Source organism: Cydia amplana, chromosome 20 (genome assembly GCF_948474715.1).
Source record: "Cydia amplana chromosome 20, ilCydAmpl1.1, whole genome shotgun sequence".
Classification (NCBI taxonomy): Eukaryota; Metazoa; Arthropoda; class Insecta; order Lepidoptera; family Tortricidae; genus Cydia; species Cydia amplana.
The window spans coordinates 11,869,939-11,897,568 of NC_086088.1; the positions used below are offsets into that span (position 1 = coordinate 11,869,939).

At 41.3% G+C, this 27,630-nt stretch overlaps 1 protein-coding gene across 1 annotated transcript; it reads right to left on the bottom strand.

Moving 5' to 3' along the window:
* Positions 1-4,107: 4,107 nt before the first annotated feature.
* Positions 4,108-27,042, bottom strand: LOC134657762 (cilia- and flagella-associated protein 206-like). The gene is made up of 11 exons (XM_063513327.1): positions 26,776-27,042; positions 25,339-25,580; positions 24,206-24,383; positions 23,283-23,457; positions 22,538-22,730; positions 18,364-18,511; positions 16,640-16,764; positions 14,605-14,747; positions 13,160-13,284; positions 11,937-12,046; positions 4,108-4,464 (listed from the first exon to the last, which is right to left on the bottom strand). The coding sequence occupies exons 1-11, from the start codon at positions 26,981-26,983 to the stop codon at positions 4,108-4,110; spliced, it is 2,004 nt and encodes a 667-aa protein (XP_063369397.1). The 5' UTR covers positions 26,984-27,042.
* Positions 27,043-27,630: the final 588 nt, after the last annotated feature.

Here is a 27,630-nt window from a genome sequence, read left to right on the forward strand (position 1 = left end):
TTAAAAGTGATAAAACTCATTACGATCCTAGAAATGTGTCCGCGCGAACGTTCACTGCGAAACAGGTCGAAACCTGCACGACGCGCACCTGCAAAACTCAAAATATAGGTATAGTTCCGCCGGCCGAATATACCGGATATTCGGCCAGTGTCCAGGCCGGATATCCGGTATCCGGCCAAACAACTATCCGTTGCATCTCTAATATTTATCGAATTATTTTATACTCGAAATGTAAGACTCAGTTGTGTTTTTAGGTAACGACTTCGTATTATTAGATTGCCCAATTAGCAAAGAACGAAAAAATACCGTTTTCGTGCCCATACAATAAATACCGGTATCCGATCCCTGTCATAACCTAATGGACGCATGCAAGTCCACGAGTGTTACACACGCATTGCCGAACAAGTACTCACTGTGGTATATTTAGTGTCAATCGTTGGTACATTTACTTTAAGAATTTATTTTTAAGTCTTTCTAGGTTTCCGTGGCACTCTAAGGAATACTGAATACATAATAGGTATAGTCACGCTCCGTGATTGTTACGCCATTTAGGTTTCTAGCTAAATTGGACATTCCATAGCATTAGTATTAAACAACCAATTTAGCTAGGACCCTAAATGGCTCAATCGCAGAGCGTGACGGTACATTAGAGTGAGAGGTTTTGAAATTAATTCGTTTCTATAGGTCTTATTTTAATGTTATATTATAAATAAGCAACACAATTTAGCAATAACGATTTATTAAACATAATGTATGAATGATTAAATAAGGAATATTTTTAATGACCGTGTTTACATTATTTCCCACATAAGTGATGACTGATGACTGCAGTGATTGCCCGTAAACCATAGAGCAGCCATTCTCAAAGTGTGTTCCGCGGAACCCTAGGGTTCCGCGACACCCCTGCAGGGGTTCCGCAAGAATTTAGAATAATAAAATAAGCATAATTATTATGCCTATTAATAAAAAAATACACTTCTAAAAACTACTGTTTTATTGTAGGGTTCCATCAAGTATTTCGCTTTCCAAAAGGGTTCCGTCAAAAAAAAAGATTGAGAACCGCTGCCATAGAGTATGCCGTAAACATTTTTTGACAAGTTAATATTAATAAGTTAATATAAACTTTGCTTTGATGCATCGAGGTTCACTGTTAGCGCTAGTATTTTATCCAGCGAAAATCGAGATTAGAAAACCGCGTGCTTTTGACAGCGGTCATACTCATGTTGATATCTGCATGCTTCTGGTTGATCTGTTCTATGAAGTCGGTTTCTGAGGGAGGTTTGGCTGGCTCGCAGGGCCATGTGCATGCAGTGAACTTTTGGGCTGGAACACATTAATAAACCGATAGAGTCATTAGTAAATGTAAGCGTAAACGAATATCGACAGTCGATAAATCGAATATCGTTAGTGTTGTGTGTCGACAGAGTGACATCCCTAGTGCGCAAAACGTTCAAGCGGATAAACAAGACCAAGTGCGGGTAGTTCGAAAAACTCGCGCGGTTAGACGATGCTGATGTCAACTTAAGCCAGTCTTCTCCGAGACCACGGGGACAACGCCGTCCTCGAAACGTCGGAGGTAAATCTTAAAACTTAGATACGCGATTAAGTCCCGTTGTACAATTTAATAATGTGTAAAAATCGTGAAAGTTTAAATCAGTGTTAAACCGATAGAGGACCAAGAAAAGTCTGCATTTTGATATTTTGAAGTGTTACTTTAAACGTAAATCTGCTATGGCATTAGGACGTAAGTATAAATAACACTTGCACTACGTGTGCTATCAAAATCGTTGCAGACTTGTCTTGGCCTAACTCTAGAGATCTAGGTAGGTATCTATCCCTTCTCAGCTCCCGAATTCCTAGTCTTGGAACACTAGTACCGGGGTTCTACCGGTTCTACGGGAAGACGATATAATACGAGGAGGACTGGTGTCCTAGCCAAGGTGACGAATGTGACGATCGCTTGCGCTTTGTTATCGAATTGCTTTGTGTCTCTCTATCACTCTTCCATATATTATATTAGTGACAGTGACAGTTGCGTTTCGTTCGCTATGTAGCGTTAGCGATTGGCATGTTCTCTACGGGGCCAGAACCATGGACCACCCAAGAACAATGAAAACGAGGCACTTTTGTATGAAAATTCTATACAGATGAAGAAAGTTTATCTCAACTTTTAACGTCTCGCTTGGCGATCCTTGATAAAAAAATAAAATAAAATAAATATTATAGGAGTTAACCGATCGCATCAGAAACACAATACCCAAAACCCAAATAGCTGACGTGGCTGAAACATGTATTTTAATTAGTTTTAAAAATAGGCTCAATTATGTATTATGACTATAGGTATTATTGTAAAATTGTAAATGAATATTTGTAAATTGTAAATAGGCATGATTTATTTAGATAATAATGTAACATTCAGACACAATTGTATTATTGTTTATGAATATAATAAAAAAAAAAAAAAACAGCCGCCAAGCTGAAGTGGGACTGGGCAGGACACGTTTGCCGTATGCCAGATGACTTGTGGGCTAAATCAACCACCAATTGGGCACCACAAAATCGAACTCGAGGTCGCGGCAAACCTCGACGGCGTTGGCGGGATGACCTCGACGCCTTTGACAGGAACTGGTGGGAGACGGGTCAAGACCGGGATACGTGGAAAGGGAGGAGGGAGGCCTTTGCCCAGCAGTGGGACACATATAAATAAATAAATATTATAGGACATTATTACACAAATTGACTAAGCCCCACGGTAAGCTCAAGAAAGCTTGTGTTGTGGGTACTCATACAACGATATATATAATATACAAATACTTAAATATATAGAAAACAACCATGACTCAGGAACAAATATCTGTGCTCATCACACAAATAAATGCCCTTACCGGGATTCGAACCCAGGGCCGCGGTTTCACAGGCAGGGTCACTACCCACTAGGCCAGACCGGTCGTCATTATGGTGATCATTATGATAAGGTTGATGGATGACCTTATCAGAGTTGCTGGGAAATGGTGCGATTGGAGATAGCTTATGTTCAGCAGTAAACACATGTGGCTGATACCTACTTGAAAGATCTCTCACCTCTTAATTTTTCCGGACGACTCTTCTGAACAAAGTCGATCCAGTGCTGTCCGTACCCAACCTTTCCTCTCGGCTCCCAAATAAAGTTGTTACTGAAGTCCTTTAGTCATCCCAGTCTTTCCTAGTCTTTAATCTTTAATTCGAAGGTTTCAAGACTTTCAAGGACTTCACAACTTACAGCCAGATTTGCCTGCTGCTTTTTAACAATGCGAGAAAGGCATGTACAGTGACAAACGAAACATTCTGCTTTTCTGGCAGTAGATAGAAGAAACTCTCACCTTTTAATTTCTCTGGATGACTCTTCTGAACCAAGTCGATCCAGTGCTGCCCGTACTCAATTTGTCCCCTCAGCCCCCAAATAAAGTTGTCACTGAAGTCCTTTAGTCATCCCAGTCTTTCCTAGTCTTTAATTCGAAGGTTTTACAGCCAGAGAGCCAGAGAACAAACGAAACATTCTGCTTTTCTGGCAGTAGATACAAGAAACTCTCACCTTTTAATTTCTCCGGATGCCTCTTCTGAACAAAGTCCATCCAGTGCTGCCCGTACCCTATTTGCCCCCTCAGCCCCCAAATAAAGTTGTCACTGAAGTCCTTTAGTCATGCCAGTCTTTCCTAGTCTTTAATTCGAAGGTTTTACAGCCAGATTTCCAGCCAGAGAGCCAGAGAACAAACGAAACATTCTGCTTTTCTGGCAGTAGATAGAAGAAACTCTCACCTTTTAATTTCTCCGGATGACTCTTCTGAACAAAGTCTATCCAGTGCTGTCCGTAGCCAATTTGCCCCCTCAGCCCCCAAATAAAGTTGTTACTGAAGTCCGTAGTCATTGCAGTCTTTCCCAGTCTTTAATTCGAAGGTTTTACAGCCAGATTTCCAGCCAGAGAGCCAGAGAACAAACGAAACATTCTGCTTTTCTGGCAGTAGATAGAAGAAACTCTCACCTTTTAATTTCTCCGGATGACTCTTCTGAACAAAGTCTATCCAGTGCTGTCCGTACCCTATTTGCCCCCTCAGCCCCCAAATAAAGTTGTCATTGAAGTCCTTTAGTCTTCCTAGTCTTTAATTCGAAGGTTTTACAGTCAGATTTCCAGCCAGAGAGCCAGAGAACACACGAAACATTCTGCTTTTCTGGCAGTAGATACAAGAAACTCTCACCTTTTAATTTCTCCGGATGACTCTTCTGAACAAAGTCTATCCAGTGCTGTCCGTACCCTATTTGTCCCCTCAGCCCCCAAATAAAGTTGTTACTGAAGTCCGTAGTCATGCCCGTGTCTTTCCTGGTCTGGTAACACTTGTCCCGGGGCTCAAAGGTCTGACAGTGGATCTCGGAGCGGAGGTGGCTGTAGTTGGTTTGGGTGGATTTTGTGCGACAGTTCACTATTGACGCCTGAAAATGTAAGTGAAGTCTTAGTTGAACTCTTTTGTTATAATGCTAAATATTAAATGACTGATTGTTAGTTCATTGCCCAAATGGTATCGTCTTGGGTCGTCCCATTCGTTTTTCGTCAAGTTCTTAAATTAGACCTATTCTGCTTTGTATCTACATTGAAAGCCACCGACGATTGTGACGAATGTAGAATGGGTGACTGTAGTGTATGCGGTTATGCGAGTGGCTTAAATAGCATACATACGCCGTCTCGTGTGTCTTTGTGTTGGCGGCAAAGCCGTGAATAAGAACTGTCACTGTCTATGGTACTATGGCCGGAGGCTGTACGGTTACGCCAGTGGAAGTGAAGTTAAATGAGCTTACGAGGGCATTGCCGAGCCGGTGTTGCAATAGGTGTTGTATAATTACATATTCTACAAACACTATAAGTGGCGACGAGAAAAAGGTAAGCTTTATTGCTAAAATCTCAAGGAAAATAATGATCGGTTTCGGTAGAGAAAACTTAGGTTATGATTGCATTCCAAAATCAAAATAACATCGTTATATTGCCAAATTTCGTATACAAAACACTATTTGGCCAACATATTTGATCGTTTTTATCATTAAATGCCATACATCATTATGTCAGTGAGTTTTTCAATGCAACATTTTTTGGTTTATTTACCCGGCATCCGGCTTCTACATAAACAAAGTAAGGATTCTTGCAATGTTATTATATTTCAATGTTAGCATTGCATTTAATATGTGTTCTTTACCAAACTTCTACTATAAAGTAATAAAAGTTGTACATATTCACTCATAAGGATGCTCACATTGATCATATACGAAATGGCTACCGGGTTGTTATAAATTATAATTAATTTATAGGTTATTGCAATTTATCATGAGAGTGTTACATTTTAACTGCTAGTGTCATTAATTTAGCAGGTCCAGTAAAAATCTAAGTTCAAATATTAAGTTTTTATTTTGCGTCAAAGTTCATCTCAAGTAATAAGCATATTTATTGTGGGTTGTTTAATTCAGTACAAACTTTAATAAATACTTTATTAAGTTGAACCGGGTTGATAAAACCTCCATTCAATTGGAATTGGTCGGCATAACCTCCATTAAATTGGCAAATGTCTGGTGGTTCAAATGAACACCTCCATTAAATTGGAAATGGCTGACATAGCCTCCATTAAATTGGGAAATGTCTGGTGGTTCAAATGAACACCTCCATTAAATTGGAAATGGCTGACATAGCCTCCATTAAATTGGGAAATGTCTGGTGGTTCAAATGAACACCTCCATTAAATTGGAAATGGCTGACATAGCCTCCATTAAATTGGGAAATGTCTGGTGGTTCAAATGAACACCTCCATTAAATTGGAAATGGTTGACATAGCCTCCATTAAATTGGGAAATGTCTGGTAATTCAAATGAATGCCTCCATTTAATTGGAATTGGTCGGCATATCCTCCATTAAATTGGAAAATGTCTGGTGGTTCAAAGGAACACCCCCATTAAATTGGGACTGGTTGACAACCTTCATTAAATTGAAAACAGTCAGGTGATTCACCTATTGGTTACCAACTAATTTGAATTTTCAGGTTGCCTGGATTACGTTACTACTATGATTCAACAACCATCGCTGACCCTGGAGGGGTTAGACTTGGATGGTGATAGAAGTTCCATCGGCAGTAAATGGGAGAGATGGAAGAGGTCATTGTACATATATATTGACGCGGCTGATGTCAAAACAGACGTGAAGAAACGAGCTACATTACTGCACTTCGGGGGAACAAGCCTGCAAGATATTTTCTACAACTTACCTGGTGCAGAAGTTCAAGCTGCAGCGGGTGTAGATGTTTTCGACACAGCAATAAAAAAACTTGACGAATACTTTGTTCCCAGGACTAATCGGGTTTTTGAGCGTCACTTGTTCAGACTGATCAAACAGGAGGATAAAGAAAAGTTTGAAAGTTTTTTAGTGAGACTTCGGAAACAAGCTGAAAAATGCAGTTTTGATAAAAAAGATGACCACTTGATTGACCAGATCACTGAAAAGTGTAATTCAGCTGAACTACGCAAGAAAATTCTCACAATAGGTGACAGCATAACTCTAGAAAAGATAGTGACGGAGGCGAATACATTAGAAGTGGTCAATGACCAATTAGAAATATATGAGGATAAAAAACAAGGAAGCCTAGATAATAAGCAAGAAAACCAAGAAGTTAATGCCATTTACAATAGAAATAAGAAGGATGGTACTTACAGAACTAAGAAGGAAGAAACACAGAGAAAAAATAATATAAAATCGTGTGGGCGCTGTGGGAAGAATCATCAAACAGATAAAGAATGTCCTGCATTAAGTAAAACCTGTTTTGTATGTGGCAAGATAGGACATTTCCGTGAATACTGCAGAACAAGTGGCATGAAAAGGAAATTGGATAATCACCCAAATAAAAACACAAAAGGAAACAAAAAAACAAGAGTTGAAGTGGATTATGTTTTTAATATTGACAACGATGCCATAATTGAATGCACCTTGGGTGGAATCAAAACTAAATTGCTGGTTGATTCTGGTTGCAGACCCAACCTTATTACAGGAGAAACTTGGGAAACTTTGAAAAGTTTAGGAGCTATAGCAATCAACCAAACACCCAACCCGACCAGATGTCTTATGGCATATGGCAGTCACACTCCACTCAATGTTAAAGGATCATTTGAAACTACAATTGAGGCAAATGGCCGTGAAGAATGCGCAACAGTTTATGTTATTGCGGGAGGCACGCAAGACTTGTTGGGCAGAGAAACGGCAACACGTCTGGGTGTTTTGAAAATTGGTGTAGATGTAAATAAAATTGATGAAGATGTCATGTCACAACCGTTTCCTAAGCTCAAGGATGTACTGGTAGAAATTCCTATTGACAAAAATATCCAACCAGTATCACAGCCATACCGGAGAATACCATTGCCTATAGAACAAAAAGTTGAGAACAAGATCCAAGACTTGCTTGCACGAGACATCATTGAAGAAGTTAATGGACCTTCACGATGGGTGTCTCCAATGGTGCCCATTATGAAAGAAAATGGAGATTTGCGGCTGTGTGTGGATATGAGACGTGCCAATACTGCTATTTTAAGGGAAAATCATCCTTTACCATGTATGGATAAACTATTACCAGAAATTGGGAAAGCTAAATATTTTAGCAAGCTTGATATCAAGGACGCTTTCCACCAGCTGGAATTACACCCGGATTGTAGACACATAACCACCTTTATAACGGCTAAAGGGCTATATCAGTATAAAAGACTCATGTTTGGAATTTCTTGTGCTCCGGAGATATTTCAAAAAGTTCTGGAAAAACTCTTAGTTAAATGTGACGGAGTGTTAAACTTCATTGATGACATCTTAGTTTTTGGAGATGACGAAGAACAACATGAGATGCGATTGGCAATGGTGTTAAAAGTGCTCAAGGAGAATGACATACTACTCAATGAACAGAAGTGCATATACAAGGTAAGAAACGTCCATTTCTTAGGACACGAACTGTCAGCAAATGGAGTGAAACCATTGCCAAAGTATATGGAGAGCATTTCTAACTTCAGGCTTCCGGCAACAATAGAAGAACTACAGAGCTTTTTGGGACTTGTGAATTATGTAAACAAGTGGTTACCTAATTTAGCCACCAGAACAGAACCTTTAAAAGAGTTGTTAAGGAAAAAACTGGGAAAAAAGGCTAACCTCAAACCATATTGGACAAATGAGCAAGACAGGGCATTTACAGAGCTGAAAGAGGCATTAAGCAAAATACAGTCGCTGGGATATTACGATATTAATGACAAAACCCAAGTTATTGCAGACGCGAGCCCTGTTGGCCTTGGAGCTATTTTAATACAAACTGATACAAATGGCCCGCGAATAATTGCCTACGGGAACAGGACACTGACAGACTGCGAAAGAAAGTACAGTCAAACCGAGAAAGAGGCTCTTGCACTAGTTTGGTCTGTAGAACATTTTAATATTTTCCTTTTCGGCAAGAAGTTTGATCTCATTACGGATCACAAACCATTGGAAATATTGTTTGGACCAAAATCAAAGCCTTGTGCGCGCATTGAACGTTGGGTGCTGAGACTCCAATCATATGATTATAACGTAACCTACAGGCCAGGAAAGGTAAATATCGCTGATCCGCTATCTCGCCTATGCAAATTGATAGATACAAAATCTAAAGGAGACGAACACATTCACCAAATTGTGGAGGGAGCAAGACCACATGCGACCTCGATGTCTGTTATTATTGAAGCTTCTGTGAATGATGAAGAAGTAAAAGACGTTAAAAAGGGAATCTATGAGAAAGAATGGAATGAAGCCGTCAAAGGTTATAAAATATTTGAAAATGAACTATGTTTCTATGGTGATATTTTACTTCGAGGAAACCGAATTGTGATACCCCAGAAATTGAGGAAGGGAGTACTGGACGCGGCACACGAAGGCCACCCTGGGATTGTCGCGATGAAGGGTAGGCTCAGGTCAAAGGTATGGTGGCCAAGAATAGACAAGGATACAGAAAATTTGGTCAAGTCCTGCAAGAGTTGCACCCTAGTAGGACTGCCAAATCCTCCAATGCCCCTGAAGAGACGCGAACTTCCGTTAGCTCCGTGGGTTGATGTCGCGATGGATCTTCTAGGACCTTTACCCAATAATGACTACCTGCTAGTTGTTGTAGACTATTATAGCCGCTATAAAGAAGTAAAAATCAGCAAGATAGTAACCAGTTGTCAAATTATAAAGCTGCTTAAAGAAATTTTTAGCAGGCTAGGTTACCCTGTCTCAATAACCGTAGACAACGGCCGGCAGTTTGTGAGTGAAGAGTTTCGATCGTTTTGCGAAGAGTGCAATATCATCGTTCACAAAACAGTACCGTATTGGCCCCAAATGAACGGTGAGGTCGAAAGACAGAATCGTGACATAATGAAACGCCTCAAGATCAGTCATTTGGAGAAAAAGGACATTAAAGAAAGTTTGATGGAGTACCTATTAATGTATAACAGTACGCCTCATTCATCCACAGGCAAGTCACCATCAGAACTATTCTTTAGACGGCAGAGTAGAGACAAAATTCCATCAATTGATAGAATGGAAAGCACAAATGTTGACCTGGAGGTGCGAGAGCGTGATAAGATACAGAAAGAAAAAGGGAAGGAATATGCAGACAAAAGAAGAGGTGCTACTGAGGCTAGTATAACTGAAGGAGATAAAGTTTATGTCAAGAATATGGACAAAGGCAATAAGCTGAGCTCCAACTACAATCCAACACCACATACCGTGCAGAGTTCTAATAGAGGTGATATCTCAGTGAAGAATGACGTAACAGGGCAAGTACTGAGGAGAAATGTAGTTCACCTGAAGCGAGTAGAAGGACAGTGGGAAGCTGTTCAGAGGAAAGAACAGCAAGAAGGAACTGATGACGAGCACGGTGATAGTAATAATGAGCTGTGATTTACTGTGCCATGATTTCATTTATTTGTAGTTTGTTATTGTTAATTACATTCTTACTTTATAAAAAATATAATGCTGGTTAAAGTCTTGTTAAAGTAATATAACATGTACTGTTAATGGTTAACTTGGAGACTGATTCTAGTATAGTAGAATATATTGATTTGGTCACAAAATACTTGTTGTTATTTATCTAATTTAACTTCAAGGGAGGGATGTAGTGTATGCGGTTATGCGAGTGGCTTAAATAGCATACATACGCCGTCTCGTGTGTCTTTGTGTTGGCGGCAAAGCCGTGAATAAGAACTGTCACTGTCTATGGTACTATGGCCGGAGGCTGTACGGTTACGCCAGTGGAAGTGAAGTTAAATGAGCTTACGAGGGCATTGCCGAGCCGGTGTTGCAATAGGTGTTGTATAATTACATATTCTACAAACACTATAGTGACGAAAGCAGAATAGGACTAATTAAATTTAAGAACTTGACGAAAAACGAATGGGACGACACAAGACGATACCGCCCAAATATCGCTTTTTCGCTCAGTATATACCTAGGCGTAGCACGAGTGCTTCGCGACAGTAAAGTGTCATTCAATAGAACTTGCTAACTATGTAAACAAAAGTTACTAGTAAATTGACATTCAGTGTCAATTTTAGTATGGCGGTTTGTTTACATAGTTAGCAAGTTCTATTGAATGACACTATGTCAGATAGAAAGGGATCTATATAAACAGTTTCTGGCCACCGGCTCGGCGGATGTGTGTTGCACAGGACTCTACTTAGTAGCGATAGATGGGTTAGGTCCATCCTAGGGTCTCCCCGATCCAATCGACGCGACCTTTAGTTATTTATTATTTATTTCATTAGACACACCAACAGTACATAAACAGAGCAAGTAAAGTTACATAAGTACAGTAGACACGTATAATATTTATGCACCAATAACAGGTGTGCAACAACATTCAAGCAGTTTGAGGCTTTTACACTACTTTACTCTAGATATAACTATACATTAATAGATTAAGTAAATAAAACATGCAATAAATAGTACATTATTGTCGAGGTTCGGAAGTAGCTACTTGCAGGCTGAGGATTCGTTTTAAACGGACGACCTTGGGAGTCCGTTTAATTGAATCCGAAGCCAGCAAGTAGCCTTCCAGCCGAGTCATATATAGTGCTTTTCTCAAAAATGGTGCAAGAAATAGAAATATTTTACAGAACTTACAGAAGCAATCGTTCTAATTTTCCATTAATTTTCACAGAAAAAAATACAACCATTAAAAAAATTTGCTTGCCGCCTTAAAAAAAAAGAAGTGTATTTTTCTGCTGAAAATACGCCAACCTATTTGAGACACCTAAATAGTCGCGGTACCAACATTAAGCCTGTAACAGACTATCGCACCGCACCGCGACCTTGGAGCGTCGCACCCATAAGTGACAGCGAGAAAGAGATATCTGTTTCTCGCTCTCACTTATGGGTGCGACGCTCCAAGGTCGCGGTGCGGTGCGATAGTCTGTTATAGGCTTTATAATAATAAGTGCTGATCATCTGTTTGGCTATTTAAGGGACCTATGCCTTCATTTGATATGGCCATTTGAAGTTTTAAAAAGTTTGGAACTCGTTAAATAATGGAATTTGTATGCGACATTGCAGTCCCGAAATCGAGACTGCAATGTTTTTAACTTTTTAATTTTTTGAATAACCATAAACTACGCACTTCGCGACCTATTTTTTAACCGGCAACGTCGACTTTGCCGTCCATTTTTGAGAAAAAACTATAACTACCTTCATACTATAAGCATTAAGTTTGTTTGAGCATTCTGCGCTTCAAATTTTGCATAGAAATACTAAATATGTCTGTTTCAAAGTTTTGTTCAAGTGACAGATTGTTCCATGTTACCTGCATTCTATGGACTGGAAGTAGTTATCAGTACAGTACGTGTGTTTTGGTGTGTATTGATATATAGATAGAAGATAAGGTTTGATATACCCATTGGCATGCGCGCCGCTTCCACTCCCACAGGTCCCAGTGGTAGTTCTTCTCCATGTATTCGGGAATCGGGTGCGCCTCCGTCTGGATTTCTTTCTCATGCACCTTGACTGTAACACGCAGTGTAAACGATATCTAATACTGTGGGACTTAGGATCGGTTGCACCAAACCAAACCGCCAGTTACCGTTAAAGCGTTCGCTAAATTTTATGATATGATATGATATGATTTATTTATCTCACAATATACAATTTCACTTAAAATTACACATGGTAGATTGTCAGGGATTTATATTGTGATTGTCAGTTTTTTTACATTACGAAATAATTGAATAAGTATGAAGAATAACAGTCACAATCAAAATTTCATTCAAAATTTAGGTATTAAATTACAAATCGTATGTCAGTAGTATCACAATAAATTAAAAACAAATATTTAAAAAATAATTAAGGTCACAATGAGATCGTCATTAAAGTAATTATGTACCTAATATGCGGATTTTCATAGTTCTATGCCGAGTGATGTTGATCAGTCTGTCAAATGTGGTTAGTGCAACTGGGCCTTAGTGTAAGGCCTGAGTGGACGCTCGAAGCGGAGCGTTCGGCGACGCGTGCAGCGTGGCTGTGGGCTCACGCGTGATGTGAGCAGCGTGCACTAAGGCCGCTCCTATACGTGCGCATTTGTTTAACATGCACGCCGCACGCCCCGCCCCGCTGCACGCCCAACTCGGGCGTCCACTCAGGCCTTACACTTAGACAATTTGTGCAATAATGTCCTGTAATAGGTATTTATTTATCCTAGATATGTTATAAGTACTGACTACAGTCCCGACAGCAATTGGACCTAACTAGACACCAATACCAATCGGGAAGATTCATTCGATTTAATGATCCGTTTTTAGGGTTCCGTAGCCAAAATGGCAAAAAGGGAACCCTATATAATTTCGCCCTGTCCGTCTGTCTGTCCGTATCCACATTCTTTTATGAGCTTTTCGAATCTCGACGTACAGTCCTACTATTCACTACATTTATTAACCATTATAATTTCAAGAAGGAGGAGGTTCTGTATTCGATTGTGACTTTTTATGTTTGTTTTTCATAATTTTAATTATGATGACTGCTGTCAATAGTACGGGTACCTATACCTACACCTACAATGTATTCTTAACCAAACAATAATCCCCAGTTTGTGTTGACATTATTATAGGTAGGTAAGGTACTTACTCTTCTTAACACGTTTGACGACCAGACTGTCCACATCTCGCACATTGTAAACAGCCTCCCAAATGTTGAGCAGATTTATCACGTGAGGGTTATTCCGGGCGTAGTCCAGGACCTCGTTCACGTAACTACAAAAATACATTAGTTTTTTCTACGTGTTATCACTACATAGTATAAAACAAGGTCGCTTCCCGCTGTCTTTCCATATGTATGCTTAGATCTTTAAAACTACCCAACAGATTTTGATGCGGTTTTTTTTAATACATACAGTGATTCAAGAGGAAGGTTTATGTATAATTTGTTAACCCGTGCGCAGCCGGGGCGGGTCGCTAGTTCTCAGATAAAGGCTTTGATAATCGAAATCTCAAGACTCGTTTTACGCGTTGTTTTTAATTCAACTGCCTAAATAATGGGGCTGGATTCAGTGAGGTAATCAGGTTAATTTTATATTGTAAGGTAACCGGGTTAATGCGACACTTGAGGTAAATGCGTCTTTTAAACGAAACATTTTAGAACGATTGCAACCCTCTATGTTCGAAGTGTGGTCACCGAACGTTTAATGTAGACGGAACGTGGAATGTAGTATGTAGTGTTAAAAAATCCGTTTAAAAGATATCTTTAAAAGACGCATTTAAGTACCTCAAGTGACGCATTTATCCCGGTTGACTTAAATCTTTGTCAGCTATGGCCGACTGTGGTGGTCAAATGGTTTAGAAGAGTAAATAATGTCATACCGTTGCGGTCCTTTGCTAAACTGCGAAGCCCTTTTGACGGAGTATAATGCAACCCGTCGAAGTCAGGGTTTCTAGGTATCTGAACCAGGGATGTTGCGAACATCCGCATTATTTTCAACATCCGCATCCGCATAAAATCGATGCGGATCTTATGCGGATGCGGATGTCGAACAAGTCGGTACAGGAACGTCTTAGCGGCGGCGTAAGTGCAAGGTAATTTCGTCATTACCTATAACGAAATCGTCTAGATCCAGAAAAGTCGGCCAAGTTACTGTTTATTAAATATAACGCACCTATTCTTGCTCAAATACTAAACGTTTCGTTTTTTTTTAAATAAAAAAATACTAAAAAGGTAATATTTGACGTTTTCTAAGTAGGTACTTATAGCCTGACCAGTAATATATGATAATTGTCAAGAGGGCGCTGTTATTCTCATGTATAGGGTGACAATTCAGTGTAGTATGAAAAAATTAGTTCCAGTGAAATTCCGCAACATGGCGCACCCTCAATAGATCCTGGTTCACCTATACCTAATCTTGACATCCGCATCCGCGGATGTGAGCCTTTAAATATCCGCATCCGCATCCGCTTCCGCCGCGGAAGCAGATTTCCGCGGATGTCAAAAAATCTGCATCCGCAACATCCCTGATCTGAACTAGCCTTAGAGCCCTATTATCTTCAGAGAGACGTTGGGAAGAGTGTATCATATCATACCGTTGCGGTTCTTTGCTAAACTGCGTCGCCATCTTAACGGAGCAGAACGCATACCGCCGGCCGCCATGTTTGATGAGACCGAAACGCGAGTTGCCAGGAACTAGTGCCCCGGCGCATAGACAGAGAGCGCAGAATCCGAGGTACTGGAACAAAGCAACTAAAATATATACAATTCACGATTTTTACACATTATTAAATTGTACAACTGGACTTAATCGCGTATCTAAGTTTTAAGATTCACCTCCGACGTTTCGAGGACGGCGTTGTCCCCGTGGTCTCGGAGAAGACTGGCTTAAGTTGACATCAGCATCTTCTAACCGCGCGAGTTTTTCGAACTACCCGCACTTGGTCTTGTTTATCAGCTTGAACGTTTTGCGCACTAGGGGAACTAGGGAATCTTAAAACTTAGATACGAGCCGGGTATTCATTAGGCAACATTTGTTAATAAACTGTATGAATTGGATCATCAAGTTTCGCAACAAGTTTACCGTAAACACTGTTTCTGAAACTTTGGCAGTCCACACTAATGTTTCGTCTTGCTCTCCACCTAGAGTGGGGAACACAGTAACATGTTTTATGCAACAATGTTTCATCATCCCATGCAGTTTATAAATATGTTTACAGAGATGATGCAACATCGTGCAACACTGTTTATAAACAGTGCTTAAACAGTGCTACTTGAGTATGCTTCTCGCTGGTTAACGGGGAATTTTGCACGTAGTACCTCAAGGACGTCGTTCCTCAATGCAGATGGTTCACGACGTACTCCTGATCTGTCGTTATTTCCTATACATTATATTTAAATTTTAACTACACAGTTCAGAAGGCTGTCTACCTGAGTAAGCTTCTCGCTGGTTAACGGGGAATCTTGCACGTAGTACCTCAAGGACGTCGTTCCTCAATGCTGATAGTTAACGACATACTCCTGGTCTGTCGTTATTTCCTATACATTATATTTAACTACACAGTTCAGAAGGCTGTCTACCTGAGTAAGCTTCTCGCTGGTTAACGGGGAATCTTGCACGTAGTACCTCAAGGACGTCGTTCCTCAATGCTGATGGTTCACGACATACTCCTGATCTGTCGTTATTTCCTATACATTATATTTAACTACACAGTTCAGAAGGCTGTCTACCTGAGTAAGCTTCTCGCTGGTTAACGGGGAATCTTGCACGTAGTACCTCAAGGACGTCGTTCCTCAATGCTGATAGTTCACGACATACTCCTGATCTGTCGTTATTTCCTATACATTATATTTAACTACACAGTTCAGAAGGCTGTCTACCTGAGTAAGCTTCTCGCTGGTTAACGGGGAATCTTGCACGTAGTACCTCAAGGACGTCGTTCCTCAATGCTGATAGTTCACGACATACTCCTGATCTGTCGTTATTTCCTATACATTATATTTAACTACACAGTTCAGAAGGCTGTCTACCTGAGTAAGCTTCTCGCTGGTTAACGGGGAATCTTGCACGTAGTACCTCAAGGACGTCGTTCCTCAATGCTGATGGTTCACGACATACTCCTGATCTGTCGTTATTTCCTATACATTATATTTAACTACACAGTTCAGAAGGCTGTCTACCTGAGTAAGCTTCTCGCTGGTTAACGGGGAATCTTGCACGTAGTACCTCAAGGACGTCGTTCCTCAATGCTGATAGTTCACGACATACTCCTGATCTGTCGTTATTTCCTATACATTATATTTAACTACACAGTTCAGAAGGCTGTCTACCTGAGTAAGCTTCTCGCTGGTTAACGGGGAATCTTGCACGTAGTACCTGAAGGACGTCGTTCCTCAATGCTGATGGTTCGTGACATACTCCTGATCTGTCGTTATTTCCTTTACATTATATTTAACTACACAGTTCAGAAGGCTGTCTACCTGAGTAAGCTTCTCGCTGGTTAACGGGGAATCTTGCACGTAGTACCTCAAGGACGTCGTTCCTCAATGCTGATGGTTCACGACATACTCCTGATCTGTCGTTATTTCCTATACATTATATTTAACTACACAGTTCAGAAGGCTGTCTACCTGAGTATGCTTCTCGCTGGTTAATGGCGAGTCTTGCACGTAGTACCTCAAAGACCCCATACTGAGTCGCTCCTCAATGCTGATGGTTCGCGACAGACGCTCCTGGTCTGTCGTTATTTCCTTGCCTGTCAAGACAATTACTTAATTTTTGTTTTGTGAACGCCATTTTAGGATATCTGACATGAGGTCACAGTGGACACTATATAGATTAGGGTTGATATACAGTCGGCAGCAGAAGTTGCTAAGCGGGCGAGGTTATGTTATATTAGATGTTACTATACCCAAGATTTTAAAATTGAGAGATCTGTTAACTAAAAATTAATTAAAAAATTATTACGGTAAACGAACTAAAGAATATGTAACACCCAAGATTTGTAATAAATATCCTCTCTTACTGGAGAAAAATAAATTAAAAATAGGTAGTCTTAAGGCAAAGCTTAAAGAAATATTGTTAAATAATTATTCTAAAAACCACTGTTAGTATAGGTATATGTACACTACATAGCATTATTATTACTTTTAGTGCAGTTAAATCGAGGTGAACTGTTAACTAGTTATACTTGTTTGTATTTCTGTACACTTCTATTTGAGCTTGTTTTAGATTTAGGTACTTACTAACTTTTAATTTAAGATAAAAGATAAGAGCGCACCGCCAACAAACTGTTCTACAGTTTGGCGAAATTTTTGTTACTGTTTATGTATGTGTTTTTATATAACAATAAATAAAAAAAAAAAAAAAAAGTTCAAAATCACGCTCTTATTCTCTTAACAATAAAGTCGCGTCAAGATCATGTTGAACACTTCGCCCGCTTAGCAACTATTGCTGCTGACTGTACGTCAGGATTTTCTCTGAGATGTCAGGTTTTTTGGTCTTTTGGCTGGATTACGTGAGGGACTTGGCGAGTGTCAGGGTTTCCACTAGAAGTGACTAGAAGCTTGCTAAAAGTTTTGAGTTGGGCAAAGGAAAGTGAAGGTTATGCTGTAGCTACAGTATGGTGCGAGAAAGGGGCTAGAATGACCCACTAGGTCAATTTTGGAGAAATTACTGTCTAGGAGATATCATCAGGACATTTATGACAACCCTATACGCGATACAGATGTAGTGCATAATTGTTTTTCATCGTATTTTCTCAGAAACGTTCGTATTTGTCATGCTACTTCAGTCAACCTCAGTACTTTTTGTTCCGAGACTGACTGAAATAGCAAGACACGTTTCTACGTTTCCGTGTTAATACGATGAAAAATAATTATGCACTACATCTCTACCAGGGATGTTGCGAATATCCGCATCCGCATCCGCAACCGCGGAACTTCCGCATTATTTTCAACATCCGCATCCGCATAAAATCTATGCGGATTTAATGCGGATGCGGATGTGGAACAGGTCGGTACAGGAACGTCTTAGCATCGGCGTAAGTGCTAGACTGCTAGGTAATTTAGTCATTAACCAAAAAAACCTATTAGAAATGAGCAGTCAAGCGTGAGTGGGACTTAATGTACGGAACCCTTGGAACGCGAGTCCGACTCGCACTTGGCCGGTTTTTTGAAATAAAAATTACTAAAATGTAATATTTGCCGTTTTTTATGGTACTATCTTGACATCCGCATCCGCGGATGTGAGCCTTTAAAAATCCGCATCCGCATCCGCGGATGTCAAAAAATCGGCATCCGCAACATCCCTGATCTCTACAATAAAACATATTCTACAAGTCACATGATGTCACCTGCTAACATGACGTCCAGAGTATCCGAAGGCATCTGCATCTGGGCCTGAAGGTTGGCCAGGGCGGACATGAGCCGGTTCACGGTGGAGACGAGGTACATAATGTTCTGCATGCCGCGCCACGTGTGCCAGAGACGGCCGAATAGCGGCTGAAACATAATAAAAAAAATATATTTGTCGTGTAGCTATTTGTGGTTGATATTTATAATTTGTTTTTTTGAGTGGTGATTTTTTTTATTTCATTGCATATGTTTGAGAAAAGCACTATACATGCCTAGCCGTGAAAAGGTCTTGCCGACTTCGTATCACTATCCGGCCTCCCTACGGTCGGCCGTCTATACCTACTCACCCGGCAAGCCCCTCTTTCCCGGCGTCTGCAGTAATGTACTATTATTTACCAACACAAAAAAAAAACAACGAATTGAAAGTACAATAAAAAAACATGCAATATTTGTGCAGTAAAATGGATGAGATGAGACTCAGCTGGAACGCTGATCCTCAACAAAAAAAAACCTAGTTATAGAAATAGAGGCTAAAGCGGATTAAAAGGAATAGGTGAGCGTAAATACTACATTGTGTATTAAGGGCGGCAAACAAGAATCTACAAACGAGTGTGAATCGAAGCCCGAAGCCGAACGCGAGGGCTTAATCAATACTAATTTTCCACGTGTTGGCATTAGACACCAACAATTTTACGTCGCTGAGCAGTCTTCAGATTAACCCTTTGAGCGCCGTTGGCATGTATACAAGACAACGATAGAAGGGTACACTGGCGCCGCTGTCTTGTATACAAGACACAAATTCAACCGCTCGGTAAATGTGAAAAAAATATCAATTGTAATTTTATTACACTCTTTTTAATGTTTTAGGTCTTTGTTTAAAAAAAATGCTTTTAAAGCAGCTATATATGTAAATCCATTCTTTTATAATAAGGCTATCAAAGAATTTGCTCCAGTTTTCAACGTTTTTCATGTTCCTCGTCGCCGTTGCCTTGTATACAAGACAGCTAGGGATGGGAATGTTAACTCGATATGAGAATATTCAAAATAAATATCAAATCGCAAATCTCATATTATTTAAGCATTTGAACACTTGTTAAATGCCAATTGGTGGTAACTAGTAACTAGATTACGTAAAACGAGAGAGAGACAGGCATAACTATAGCTGAAGTTCAGGGAGCTTCTTCAGCTGTAGATAGTAGAGTCAGACAAGTAAATCTGTCCTTGTGGTCTATTTTCAGAAAAAATGATTCATTTTGACATGATAGTGTAGTGGGGAGTAATACCCCTGCAGTGAGTCATTTTAAATTAAAGATGATTACAATTTTCACATGCATATTTTTAGTCACGCACACGTGTTCAAGTATATAAAAATACCACACTGTTTTAAATCACACGTAGGAACAAAGGACGCGCCGCGCGCTGAGCGTTTATTATGTGACGGTTTATAACCCTTAAAATTTTCTTTGTTCACTCGAACCGAAAATCACAGGAACAAAACCGAAAAAGGACAGCTGATTATTTTTTGATAAGAAGTTAGGATGGAAAGTAAAAAAACACTCCTAATTGTTCGTTGATAAGGAGTTAGGACATAAAGTAAAGCTACGTATGCTACTATTAAATTGTTTTTTAAACTATTACATTAATAAATGACTGAATAAATATTATTGTTCTTCACTCATTGACAATTCAACCCACGTGTAATTTTCCCCAATGCAGTTCCGGTACATTTATATTATCGACACACTATGCGCGGCTCTAACGTTACGCTTATAAAGTTTACGTACCGACGAGCGCTTACGCCGTTGACCTAGAGACTATTATTACTTAATCCGCGCGGAAACAGTCCTTGTCGGTCTGCACTGCGGCCAGTCCATGCGCGCCGTTGACATGTATAAAAGACTTCTCGTACAGCCTAGTGCAGTGATATTACGTCATGAATCGATATTGTTTAGTGGTTGTTTTTAATGATAAAGACCTTTATTTTTAACATTGTCGTGTGTAAAAAATATGTAAATTTTTGGCATTTTCGAAATAAATTAAAGTTGGGTAAGAACAAAGCCAAATTGAGAAAATTTTTACCATAAATTGTAAATATCGATATCATTATTTGCAATCCCTAAACTTTTTATTAGTTGTTTACTTAAAATTTACTCTGGCGTGTGAGTGAGCATCTTTGCGGACTAGGTCCGGCGGCCAAAAGGTTAATCACGATCACGTAACAACGAAACCCATACTCATGCGAAAGATGCTTACGAAAACCACAGAAATAGAGCCGCCGTATAGGTATTTGATAATTTACTACAGTATGCAAGTTTTCCAGCGCCTCTCTACACTGAACACATTACGTAACTTCGAAACCCATACTCATGCGAAACATGCTTACGAAAACCACAGCAACCGGCACAGCCGCCTTATATTTGACGGCAGCATGCAGGTTCTCCAGCGCCTCTCTCACTCGCTCCACGTACAGGTTGGCGTTGAACCTCACCGCTCATCACCTCCCCGCCGCTGATCACAGATTACTTAATGTCCAAACCCATACTTATGCGAAACATGCTTACGAAAACCACAGCAACCGGGACAGCCGCCTTATATTTGACGGCAGCATGCAGGTTCTCCAGCGCCTCTCTCACTCGCTCCACGTACAGGTTGGCGCTGGACACCATGAGTTCTACGTTGCTGATCACAGATTACTCAATGTCCAAACCCATACTCATGCGAAACATGCTTACGAAAACCACAGCAACCGGGACAGCCGCCTTATATTTCACGGCAGCATGCAGGTTCTCCAGCGCCTCTCTCACTCGCTCCACGTACAGGTTGGCGTTGGACACCATCAGTTTGACGTCGCTGAGCACTGATTACATATTACTTAATGTCCAAACCCATACTCATGTGAAAAATGCTTACGAAAACCACAGCAACCGGGACAGCCGCCTTATATTTGACGGCAGCATGCAGGTTCTCCAGCGCCTCTCTCACTCGCTCCACGTACAGGTTAGCGTTGGACACCATGAGTTCTACGTCGCTGATCACAGATTACTCAATGTCCAAACCCATACTCATGTGAACATGCTTACGAAAACCACAGCAACCGGCCCAGCCGCCTTATATTTGACGGCAGCATGCAGGTTCTCCAGCGCCTCTCTCACTCGCTCCACGTACAGGTTGGCGTTGAACCTCACCGCTCATCACCTCCCCGCCGCTGACCACAGATTACTTATTACTCAATGTCCAAACCCATACTCATGCGTAACATGCTTACGAAAACCACAGCAACCGGCACAGCTGCCTTATATTTCACGGCTGCATGCAGGTTCTCCAGCGCCTCTCTCACTCGCTCCACGTACAGGTTGGCGTTGAACCTCACCGCTCATCGCCTCCCCGCCGCTGATCACAGATTACTTAATGTCCAAACCCATACTCATGCGAAACATGCTTACGAAAACCACAGCAACTGGCACAGCCGCCTTATATTTCACGGCAGCATGCAGGTTCTCCAGCGCCTCTCTCACTCGCTCCACGTACAGGTTGGCATTGAACCTCACCGCTCATCACCTCCCCGCCGCTGACCACAGATTACTTATTACTCAATGTCCAAACCCATACTCATGTGAAACATGCTTACGAAAACCACAGCAACCGGCACAGGCGCCTTATATTTGACGGCAGCATGCAGGTTCTCCAGCGCCTCTCTCACTCGCTCCACGTACAGGTTGGCGTTGAACCTCACCGCTCATCACCTCCCCGCCGCTGACCACAGATTACTTATTACTCAATGTCCAAACCCATACTCATGTGAAACATGCTTACGAAAACCACAGCAACCGGCACAGCTGCCTTATATTTCACGGCTGCATGCAGGTTCTCCAGCGCCTCTCTCACTCGCTCCACGTACAGGTTGGCGTTGAACCTCACCGCTCATCGCCTCCCCGCCGCTGATCACAGATTACTTAATGTCCAAACCCATACTCATGCGAAACATGCTTACGAAAACCACAGCAACCGGCACAGCCGCCTTATATTTGACGGCAGCATGCAAGTTCTACAAGGCTTCCCTCACTCGCTTCACGTACAGGTTGGCGTTGGACACCATCAGTTTGACGTCGCTGAGCACAGATTACATATTAGGTACTTAATGTCCAAACCCATACTCATGCGAAACATGCTTACGAAAACCACAGCAACCGGGACAGCCGCCTTATATTTGACGGCAGCATGCAGGTTCTCCAGGGCTTCCCTCACTCGCTCCACGTACAGGTTGGCGTTGGACACCATCAGTTCCACGTCGCTGAGCAACCTTCGGATTATCACTTCGTGTTGACGGTTGAAGGCGAGGAGGTTGAATATGTGTCGGTAGTTCTCTCTGAAAATTGAAAGAGGGGAGTTTTATTTGTTACTAGCGTACCGCCCCGGCTTCGCACGGGTTAACAAATTATACATAAACCTTCCTCTTGAATCACTCTATCTATTAAAAAAAACCGCATCAAAATCCGTTGCGTAGTTTTAAAGGTTTAAGCATGACATAGGGACAGACAGATAGCGGGAAGCGACTTTGTTTAATACTATGTAGTGATTGGCTATATGTAAAGTTGGTGGTAGGTGAAATATAGATAAGCGATGCCAACGCACGACGTGGTGAAAATATGAACTTCGATCAAGAGAGGGTTAAGTTGGTTAGAAGAAGCATATGATACATAAAAGAGCTGTAACAAGACGTGCTAAGCGTTGAGGAACGACAACATACTAGCCGGGTCCACTCCAGGCAATTTCCTCGCGCACAAAACGGCCAGTGTAGACGTGCCTCGCGCGCGCCGCCTTGGTCGAGGCACGTCTACACTGGCCGATTTGTGAGGAAATTGCCTCGCGCGTATTCTCTCTGAGACCCGGCTATTAAATGAATATATAACTAACTTACAAAGAGAGTTGCGTGTTATCTGGTAACTTAATCATCACGTTCCCTGTCTCACTCTCAACCGCCACGGTATCTTCAATGGCGGCTGTGAGAGTATTCACTCGCTGCATAATCCCGATTAGCGAATTGGATAGGGCCGCGAGGCAGGCTCTGCCGGCGTCCACTAGGTTGAAAGGCACTGAGAAGAGCGTATTGCGTTGATTATGATGTTGACTAGGACCAGAAGATAAATTACTAGAATGTCCTCAGTCTCACCTGGGCCATGTTGCATAACAAACTACAACTAATATTATAAGCGGAACTCCTTTTTTAATTAGTGAAATTAGAAAAGGAGTTCCGCTTGTAATATTAGTTGTAGTTTGTTATGCAACATGGCCCAGGATTGGCATATTGATATTGTGTTGGAGTAAAAATAGGTGTAAGTAAACCATAGTTAAGTCACTAGTTAATGCGTGCTAATACCTAGAGTAGAGTTTAAGGATCCAATTAGACGGTGCGAGAACTCGCATGCGATTTTCATTACATTGCGTGGTTTGATCGATTGGCTGAATTGATGTAACCTCCATGGTCCGCAATGTAACTAAAATCGTATGCGAGTTCGCGCGCCGTCTAAATCAGCCCTAAGGGTCGGTTGCACCAAACTGTTTGTCATCGTTAAAGAGTTCACTAAATCTTATTGTATGGAAAGTTTCATAGTAAACCGCCGCGGCGCGCCGGGTGATGTTGATCAGTCTGTCGGGTGCGGATGGTGCAACGGCACTAAGTCTTTCTGCAAACTTCTGATTTGAGCGACTAGCATCGCGTTCGTCGCAGAGTTGCGTGCATATGTTTGCATTTGTTTTAGTTTTGACATAACCGCCACGTCAGAAGCCCCCTTTACCTGCGCGCTGATCGCCACCGCTAGCGTCTAATCAGTTTGCACTTACGGTCCGGTATCTGGTCGCCGCCCTTCTTGCAGTCTCTGTTAAAGAGCCGGACGCCAGACACGATGGCTAGCAGCTCTGTTAGCTGTTCTTTCTTCTCCGAGCGAGGCAGTGCCACGAACAGTTGCAAGTCTTCTAGAGAGAACACGCTCTCTAGCGCTGCTATACCTTCTTTCAAGGTCTGAAAACGATGACGTAGGTAGAATCTGGGGATGCTCCATACCCAGGGCACAGAATAAATAATAGTACAAGGTACAGAAGATTCACTTACTAACAAAACGCGTCTATTACGACGACAGGATATGACCGCTAGGTGCAAGCGGTGCAAGCGCGAACAGGCGGCCGTTCCGTAGCGGAACTAGCGGAGCGACAACTACTATGGCTAGACACCAAAAATGGTGTGGGCTGCATGTACTTGTAGCGACGCGACGAAATCGCGAAGTGAGCCACGCCTGCCCAGGGCATTCTGCTCAAGTCATATTGTACCCGATTGTCGGTAAACGAGCCATTATTAGGAAACAATCTGGCGTCAAAACTTAACCCTGTGGAACCCTGCAGTGTAATGTCGAAATGGAGATGTATTCGCATTTTACGATTTGTAAACGTCTTGATATTGTTATGATACGACCGTGACGAGACTCGGTGCATTTCGCCCGTAACAATAAATAAGCGCGAGGGATTGTATCAAATTTTAAAATCTTAAATCACTTGAGCAGATATCCACTGGTCCCAAGTCCCAATTACGATCGTCCTACAAAAAAACCAAGAATAGGGAGTATTACTGCAATGTTTTGCCGCCAGAGTGCAGCACTAGCGACTTAAGTAGGTATACCATAGAGTAACTTATACACACTGTACCTTAAACTGTTTTTGACAAGTTTCCACAGACAATAAAATATGACATTGATTCATCAAGGCGGTTTGTTTACAAAGGACCTAAGTACCTCCCGATTAGGTCTTTTCTTCACGCGAAATCGATACTCGGCTGTCTGCCTCTTTATCGAATATGCACGAGTGATAGAGGGGTTAGATAGCAAAATTTCGACTCTCTTTTGCGGTAGACCCTTAGATTGTGACTTATTGTGGGAGTGGCGCCCCCTACGCACTTTCGCGTAATATTCCCTATTAAAACTCACCATAATCATCCCAGGATTCCCCAGCCCACTAGCCAATATAATATAAATCGAGATCTTCCGGAACAGCTTCTTGAACTCAGCCTCATCGCCCTGCTCGGGGTCTCCCTCCAGGATCTCCGCGACGAGCGGCCGTAGGGTGGTCTCTATGGTGTCTAGGTGCTTGTCGATGAGGTTGGGGAGTCTGTCGTAGTTGGTCTGGATGATGAATTGCATTTTGAGGGTGTTTATTGTTGTTTGGTCGCCTGAAAGGGAAATTGTGAGATTTTGGGGTACGAGGACTGTAAGGCACATACCACACGAGTTGATTTTCTTTCCCTGATGTTAATAAAGGCATGTAAATCTCTGCAGATATTCAGATTCTGAATAAAGAATAAGGTGGAATGTGGAATCAATTGGAGACAGAAACCTACTCTTGCAAGTCAACTGTGTCAGGGGAAATGGAAAGGCAGAAATCAAAATTTGTATAGGATATCTACACTTCGCGCCTACATTTATAAATTTGCCGCCTTTTCTACTGACAAAGCTGGCTTGCCAGAGTATACATTTAAAAATGTGAGAGGGCCTACCGCCAATATCGATCATTCGTACGTCTATTGTCTACTCATTCCGGTCAGACTGTACGAAAGGGGGGGCTGGGACTTAGAATTTTTTTTGACAAAGTGGTATCATTATGACACTATTTTTAAATGATTGTAATGTGTAGATCACGTCAAAATAAGCATCTTTTATTGGAAAAACTTTTCTCTAAAATAAAAAATGGCCGAGTTAGACGCGACCAAAGATTGATGTTTTTAAAGGGAGCTGGGACTTGTAAAATTGTATTATTATAAAAACGTCGGTTCTGGCGCTTCGCCGGCCGCTGCCGCGGCACGCTCGCTTTGCTCGCTCGGCTCGCGCGCTGTATGGTCGCAGTTCTACCTAACACTCCTCCTCGCTTCGCTCGTCGTCGTACCTACTCCGACCTGCCTTAAAAGCCTGGCCTGCCTTAAGCTCTATCTCCGCCATTTTCAGTTTTAGTAAAAAGTTTTCCAAGTAAAAGTTGCTTATTTCGATGTGTTCTATACATTAAAATCATTTAAAATATATGTCATAATGACACCACTCTCAATGAAAATTTTCTAAGTCCCAGCTCCCTTTAAAAATATCAATCTTTGGAGGTGTCTAACTCGGCCATTTTTTATTTTAGAGAAAAGTTTTTCCAATAAAAGATGCTTATTTTGACGTGATATACACATTACAATCATTTAAAAATAGTGTCATAATGACACCACTTTGTCAAAAAAAAAAATCTAAGTCCCAGCCCCCCCTTTGCTACAGTCCAACCCTCATTCCTCTTGCATATATGTATTCGAACGATATATAGAGTTAGCTACAAAATCGGACCCGGGCTCGTTCAGGACGCAGCCAGGAATAAGATAAGAATTAGGAGGTACTTACCAGTCATCATAGAAACAAATTCATTGACAAAATACTCCAAATTATCCCTATTCAGTGTCTTCGTAAACAGCTTCCCATATTTCGGATTCAGTAGCAACAACTCAATCATATAAATAACAAATTCATGTTCAACCTGGACATTATGTGTTTGGCAATTCCTTGTTATTTCATTTGCCATGTTTTTAATTATATTTTCGTTACACGCCATGATTGTAAATTGGATAAAAAATGTGCAAAAGTCGGTCGAAATTTATTGAATGATTTGGTTGCTATGGAGATGACAGTTATCAAGTTGTTTAGATACACCATAGATAGATTACACAGTTTACCGCGGAGTTTGCGCGTCAAGGCGCAGGCTATTGCGCCTTACGTTTTTGTAAAAGAGTCGCGGAATGTATTGATTGAGCCCCATACATTCCACGACTCTTCTCTTTCCGCACAGACCTAGTCGATGTTAGCTGCGGAGATACTGACCCCCATGCATAGAAACTTGTTTGCATGGTGGGTCAGTTATCTCTGCAGCTTACTGTACGTGCATCTTTATCTCCTAATGAGTATTGTATTCTTTGTTCTTTATACCCCCAACATGTGATGTTACATGCACCGTGTTGTACAAGCGAAATAAATGCTATTTTACCTTAACATAAAAATTCAACACATGACAATAAAATACTACTTTACTCTTGTACGTATTTATCACGTTCGTCCATGGGAATATAATCCTATGATAGATTTTTACGGCGTTAATCATAAACGTCTGCTAAGTTAATCAGCTGATGATCGTCGCTTGTCCCTCTCTCTATGGCATAACGACAGATAGGGACAAACGATGATCATCAACTGATTAAGTTAGCA

Excerpts from the sequence above, each read along its gene's own strand:
- LOC134657762 (XM_063513327.1), bottom strand. The coding sequence starts at position 26,983 with ATGGCGTGTAACGAAAATATAATTAAAAACATGGCAAATGAAATAACA. Across the intron at positions 24,384-25,338 it reads GGAATCCTGGGATGATTATG|ACCTTGAAAGAAGGTATAGC; the intron begins GTGAGTTTTAAT and ends CATCGTTTTCAG. Across the intron at positions 18,512-22,537 it reads TCCCGGTTGCTGTGGTTTTC|CCGCTATTCGGCCGTCTCTG; the intron begins GTAAGCATGTTT and ends ATTATGTTTCAG.